This window comes from Leptonotus elevatus, chromosome 12 (genome assembly GCF_054856555.1).
Source record: "Leptonotus elevatus isolate MCC_2025b chromosome 12, RoL_Lele_1.0, whole genome shotgun sequence".
Taxonomy (NCBI): Eukaryota; Metazoa; Chordata; class Actinopteri; order Syngnathiformes; family Syngnathidae; genus Leptonotus; species Leptonotus elevatus.
Window position 1 is genome coordinate 21,168,905 of NC_141250.1, and position 6,998 is coordinate 21,175,902.

Sequence of the window (6,998 nt, forward strand, 5' to 3'; positions counted from 1 at the left end):
CCTCGGGATCAATTTGGTATCGACTTGGTCTGCACAATTAATCGAATTTTAGTCATGATCACGATTTTGGCAGGCACGATTAAATGAACCTGATCATCTGTGTGAGTTTTCCATTTTAAATGAAGCACGTCTACAAGCAATTTTTCAACCAGTAGTCAGCCAACCACCAGGGGGCGAATGCACGCTACAGGCTTTATCAAGCTAGGCAAACAAGATAATAGCACATTTATTCCGTTAGCCTTTGGTAAATATTAAACTGCTGTTGTATTTATTTATTTATTTTTTTATACTAAAATGGCTTGTTTAAGAAGTGCATTGTGCCGTTTAAAAAGGTCACGTTCAAGCTTTTTCTACATCAACAAAAGTCACTAAGTTGGCAATGTTGAAACAAACTCAAGGGAAATGCAAAGGAACCAAAAAAAACAGTAAGTAGAAACCAACTGGAGTTAAACCTGTTAAAAGTTCGGTGGAGTCTTCTGCTTAGAATGCGAGTCTGCTTACAACAAAACAAATCAGGTGTCATGTCAATTTGACACTACAGAGAAGAATGTTGTTGGCAACCCTTGACAGTCTTTGATTCGGTTTATTTGTATCATTTTGTTGTATTATACCGAGCCCAGACACGACAAAGGATTTTTCTTTTAAATTGGGACCACAATATATTATAGATATGTGTGCACGACATGATGAGTTGTGGATACAATTAAATAAGCGTTTGCGGGTTTATTATCATTCCCATGAACAACTTGGTGATCAAATGGAGTGCAATTTTGTTCAATGTCCTGTTATGCGGAACTTAAATTAATAATATTCATCCATATTTTGCACACAAATTACACTGACTACATAGCCACAAACTAGCAAACATGATGCAGTGTGTTTATTGTTGCCTCAACTTAAAAACAAATTCCCCCCCATGTCAAGTCTGCAAAAAAAAAAAACATGCACCGATCGATGAATTGTGTGATAGGCTAAGATGATGGATCACCAAACTCAAGATATCGCGACAAAAAAAGAACAAAACAGCACAAGCCCCATCAAAGTTGCATTTGTAAATTCAACAATGTCTCCTTTAACGCGACAAGAACGTCACGGGTATCTCGAGGCTTGCACCAAAGTTCAAGCGGATGACCTCAAACGTCCACAATGACGTACAAGCGCTTGGCACGGACTAAACCGAGTCCCTATTCACAGTTCAAAAGGGGGAGAAAAAAAAAAGATGACGTCAGCAAGCCGCACTTTTGCCACAGAATAATGAACACAAAAATTAAGCAACGGCAGGCAGCGCCATCAACCAGGACGGAAAAGACAAGCGGCCTTTTATACATTTTGGCCTGACACTTGGAAAAGGGTCATTCAAAAACAGCAAACAGTTTATATAATGACATTGTATAATATATTGTTATTCAGCGCACCGCCGCATTACGCGCAAAGATTGAGCGGTTTTCCGTAAATGTCAATGACGCGGTGGTGTGGCGAACCGCCGACTTGCATGAGAAGGAAACGCTCGTGAAAAAGAAATACTCAAAGTCAAGCATGAAGAGTCACCAAGTCATGTGACCACAATTGCATTAGAAGTCGTCTTCGGGTATTTAAAACACAAAATGTCTCATTATACAGTAACAGTAGTGTTTAACTCATTCACTGGAGGCCATTTTCACTGAAGCAACCCCCTTCGCTCACAGCTGTTTTACTGGATTTTGACTGATTTTGCAAGACCCACAGAATATTATGTTCTATTGCTATAAAAACATGGAACCTACCAAAAGAAAGATTAGAGTCTCTTCTTTCATCAGGAATTTTTTTTATAAATATATAATATATTTCTATCTGTTTTTGTTTTGCAGCAATTAGCATTATAATAAAGCTACGGTTAATCATTAGTCACAAATCTGTTGAAAACACTTGTTGCAACATGGCCCTGGTTGATCTCGTATACTCTGCTGCCACCTGCTGGCCGTTTTTTGTAATAACTACCATTGCTTTAAGTGTTCTTTGCGGTTGAGAGGCTGCATCAAAGTCTTCTGTATGCTCTAGCATAAAAAAAACACATTAAAAAAGTATAAATATTTTTGGGGTACCATGGCAATATTTAAAACAAAACCGTTGGGAGCAAATGAGTTTTTAAAAAATCTATACATTATACTAAATAAACATTCCAATTAGTGCGTAGGCTTGCATGTTGATCACTGTGTGTAATTTTCATTGGCCGACGAGTGGATGAGCTCGACAGGCCGGAAATGTTTGAAAATGTCAAAAGCAATCACGCTGGCGTAAAAATAACCTGCGTTGGGATCGTAAGCAGTAAACAACAATTAAGAAAGGCCTCCGTTTGCATAACTCATGAAACGAATCGTTGAAAATGCACTTGTGCCATGCCGACAGCCCCCAGGTTTTCGGCTCTAATTGACTATGAATAATTCAGCCAGCAGCAGCCGTATATTTCCCACTGACATGTTCTCCGTATTAGCTGCGGTATGTATCATTTTATCACCCTCATTTTACACAACATCAACTTCAGGACAGGTCGAGAGGAAAAAAAAAAAGAAAAAGAGACATTTATGAGGAATTGAATATAAAGTAACTTGAGTTTTGACCCGTCTCCAACAGGCGTGACTAACTCGAGGAGTCAAAGCGGGTGTTAAAAAGAGGATGAGTAAACGCCGCACTGCGAGGGAAGAAGGAAGTGACACTTTCCGCTAGAACGGACACGTGGTGACGCAAGACACTGCGCTGCTTGTTCGCCATGCCAAAAGAAAGAGACGGACCGTGACCACGGCACACGGCATCAATCTGTTGTCAGGACAAGGACGGCGGCGACGTCGTATCTGACAGTCTGGAGGACGTCACTTGCATGCGATTTCATTTCTGCTTGTGATTAGAAAGACGCAACTTTATGATCTGAAGATATTATGTGATATAGTTACATCATTCACCACATGTGACCACCCCGAGGGAATGCGAGACCACCAGAGACGTTAATATGGCGAGCATGTTGGATGAGAAGATCAAATATTTTAAAGGCGATATAGTCATTTAAAATAAACTGTATATATATATATTTTTTTTTTTTTTTAAGTAATTTATATTTTATATTTTATTAAGAAATGGGGGTCAACACAAGGGACAATTAGTTCTGTAAAATCGTATTTCTTTGTTGTGAAATGTGGAGGAGCAATTTTTCTATCGAAGCTTGCTGCCTTGAAATTTTGAGTTGACAACTTCTTTGTGGTTCCCAGTAGGTCTGCTGCTATTAACTCATTTGCTCCCAAAAATTTATAAATATGTTCTATTTTAAATATAACCATGGTCCCAAAACGTATTTATATGTTTGGGGTGGGGGGTGGGGGGGGGGTTATGCTAGAGCACACAGAAGGCTTTGATGCAGCCTCTGAACTGAAGAAAACGCTCGAAGCAATGGTAGGTATTACAAAAACGGCCAGCAGGTGGTATCAGAGTATAAGAGATCAACCAGGGCCATGTTGCAAACAAAGTGTTTCAAACTGATTTTTGAAAAATTATGAAACTTGGCTATATTCTAATGCTAATTGCTGCAAAGATACAAATAAAGCATTAAGGGTTGGAATTGGGGGGTCAAATGCAGAGAATGAATTTCGCTCCACTTCACTTAGGTGGGTGTGACAATCAGTAAATCTTAATCTTAAGAAGAAAAAAATAAACCCCATAAAAACAAAACTAAATATCAATTAACACAAGATTAGAGTAACCAAAAACAAGAATGGTTTTAATTTTTTTTAAAAAGTAACAAAAATTTAATTTTATATTTATAAAACTACCTATAATAATAGCAAAAATGTCCCTTAGTTTTGTCTTTGCCAATTAATTTCAAGCATGAGCTTTTGGGCCTTATTTAAAATGTAATTATTTTGTAATTACTGTACGTTTGGGAATTGTAGTTTACTACACTTTATTGCACAATACTTAAAAACATTTTTAAATCTTGCATTGGACAAATATTCGATATAATTAAAAGCGAAATTGAAAAACAAAAATTATAACAAAACAAAAAAAAAACGACAGGGGAATTAAACTCTCACACTATTGTGACCCCTGGTACGAGGATCGTTGGGCCCAAATTTGCTGATGCAGGCAAAAGGGCGTCCATACAGTACATATGCCAGAGATCAGCTGTGAAGTAATGAGAGATAAAATAGGAAGCTGGCTGGCCCTAGAGTCCACAATGGTCCTGATTAAGCGTGCCTCAGCACAGCATGGTCCTTTCACAACAAGCAAGAAGGCGCCATTAATAGAATCCATTAGTAACCATTAGCGTGACATCCACAACATGTCCACAAACAAGGATGCCTTTCCAAAGCGCCAACCCTTCCAACACTTGCTAAATGAGTTTTGGAATCGGGTTCAAAGTCAGGACAAGCGCACCCAAAAAGAGGGCTTATTGTTGGGAGTTGCGGCTACGGCGGACTATAGGAAGCCGAGGGGAGGAGAATGCTTCACGGCCGCGCACTCATCTGATCAACACAAGGATTCATCAAGCCTCAAATCACATCAGTCAAGGCTGAGAGATTCTGTCGAGTTGCCCATTAAATGCTGGATGTCCATTTTACTGCCTTCAATCTTCCTCTTGTCTGCTTTTTAGTGCTCCGCTGGCCCCCTCGGCCAATAACCGCCTTCCTTTCTTTCATCTCCTCAACTTCATATTTAATGATGGGAGATGTAACTGGCCGACGAGGGATAGCGCCGAGCTTTCGGTTTTTGTTTTACTCCGAATTGTCTTATGATCAAAAATGCAAAACAAAGCACTTCAAACATTGCGTAAATGTTAGTCTGAAAACTAACATCTGAAATGTATGCCAGTGAATGACTTAAAATCCATGATCAATTTTTGAAAGGGCTCACAAAAGTAGGTAAATATGGCAATCAAATTACTCAATTGGTTGGCCGCAATGTTGTTCGTGGAAGCAGTGCACTTCAACATGGACACGTTTTGAACTACAAAAAAAATAATAATAATAATAAAAACCGATGAATCCCAGGTCTACTTTCAAGTAAACAACTGTTAAGTAATTTAGGAAATCAGGGTGGGAAAAGGCACATCAGAGAAGGACCAGTTGAAAGTAGGTGAAAAGGAGGGGGGGGGGGGACTAATAATCTTACCTTTCCATTGGTTTGGCCCGTGGAAGGCTGCAAGCAGTTCTCTTCTCGGAAGGGGGTAAAACAACGCGTTTGTGTTCTTGCTGCGGCTTGTGCGGTTGTCCTGCACCGTCCACGAGGCTACCAGCTGCTCTCCAGAGCTCAAAGGCTGAAGAGGGAATTCTTTTCCTCCAGTGACGTCATGAGGGAGCAGAACTGCACATTTGGAACTCTGCAGCATTCCTCTGGGGGAAAGACACAAAGTTGGCCTCCATCACACAAACAGGGAGCTTAGCCTAGAAATAAAAAAACACCCTGTTACTTAAAGTAAAAGTGCAGATTTGGTCCATTCAAAGTGCAACTCTTTAAAAGTCTTACTTACGTTAAAAGGACATTCTACAGTTTTGCATTGTGAAGAGCGTAAAGGAGTAACAAAAAAAAGCTAAATTAGTTCATGACAATTAACAAAATACACCTTACTTGAGTTTTTCCATGTTTCCCCAGAGATCGCGGTTGACTTGGCCGCTTTTTGTTTACATTTTTGACGTCACGTGGCCATCATCGGCGGCCGTTGACAACATGACGAGCCTATTTTGACAAAGTACAAAGTACAATTTATGCTTCAACTGTAAGAAGTAGGCTAAAAGTCTTCAGACAAATAAATACACAAGTAGATGTACCTGTTGAACTACTTATCTACAGCAACCAAGTGTTTGTACCTCGTTACTTCACGCAAAACAAAACTAATTTCTGCCATCAAAATAATGACTACGTCTTGTATTTCGCTTCCCGAACGCCTGACTCGGATAGAAACGACACATTACCTCAGTCTTCACCCTTAGGTGTCCGTCTGCCGGTTTCCGCGAGCATCCCTCGACGTTTAAAGTGGCAGTGAAGTCAGTGAGTGTAGTCGATCAGCAAGGCGGGTTTGCGACTTCATCTTCCACTCACTCAGCTGTCAGTCAAACACGCTGAGTGCATTTCCGGGGTGGGCGGAGCCTGGCTTTAAGGTCACTTTGATTGGCAGCTAGGACGTTACGTTGGCGGAGGGTGGACGGACAACTCATTAGGTACACGTCAAGTTGTTTATGTTGTGTATGTCTATGTTCATTTTTTTTTGCGTTTACATATTTTGTATACGGTCATGACTAAAATGTTGTAAAGTGACATAATTTTCCCTTTGTTTTTTACATTTTGATCATGAGCTTTGAGAACTTTAAAGTAAGGGGATAGTCAAGTAATAAAATGCAATATTAGTCCAGTATAGACTAGTTTAGTTTTGACTAGTGGAGGTGGGGGCACATAAACTATATTACTGTATTGGAAAGAACATTTTTGACTTGGCTTGCCCTTTAAACAATTTACAAGGATGCAAAATTGTTATAATATGTGTAATTGTGATGTGTATGCCTTGGGCTCTTTTCTGTAAAAGCAGGGCTGGGTACCAGTGGGTGTGAGCTATTTGGTTTAGAAATAATTGGAACAGGGTGCAACTCGACGGCATTTACTGCATCAATTTCCTAAATGTCATCTAAATCTAATTTTGAGCATCACGGACTCCTACTTTTCAAGCAATTGCTCGTCACAGACTCCATAATGACTTCTTATTTGGAAAACAACAGCCCTTCAAATAAATCTATCCATCCATTTTGTAACAGTGCATGTCCTCATTAAGGTCTGGATGGATGGATGGATGGATTTTTTGAAGTTTTAACAAGACCCCCTTTTTTAATTACAGTTACAATTCTTAAATAAAAAATATACAAGTTCCGCCTGTAAACATCATTAAGCATATAATTCATACATGTATTTAAGGCAAGTTGTAAAGTCTGAAGTCCTCGTTTATGTTTAACAAATTTAAAACATTATAAATCATGCTGTTTCTC

At 39.4% G+C, this 6,998-nt stretch overlaps 1 protein-coding gene across 4 annotated transcripts in view; it reads right to left on the reverse strand.

Moving 5' to 3' along the window:
• LOC147164998 (histone deacetylase 4-like) overlaps positions 1-6,084 on the reverse strand; it is a 105,054-nt gene extending 98,970 nt beyond the window's left edge. For 3 of the 4 annotated variants that reach the window (XM_086091160.1, XM_086091158.1, XM_086091157.1), the window contains exons 1-3: positions 5,937-6,084; positions 5,593-5,700; positions 5,137-5,357 (exon numbers count right to left, since the gene is read on the reverse strand). In XM_086091160.1, coding sequence (XP_085947286.1) covers positions 5,137-5,357; positions 5,593-5,606 — 235 coding nt within the window. In that variant the 5' untranslated portion in view covers positions 5,607-5,700; positions 5,937-6,084. Of the gene's footprint in view, positions 1-5,136; positions 5,409-5,592; positions 5,701-5,936 lie in introns of those variants that run through there. The other variant, XM_086091159.1, reaches the window with a different exon arrangement.
• Between the last annotated feature and the right edge of the window lie 914 nt (positions 6,085-6,998).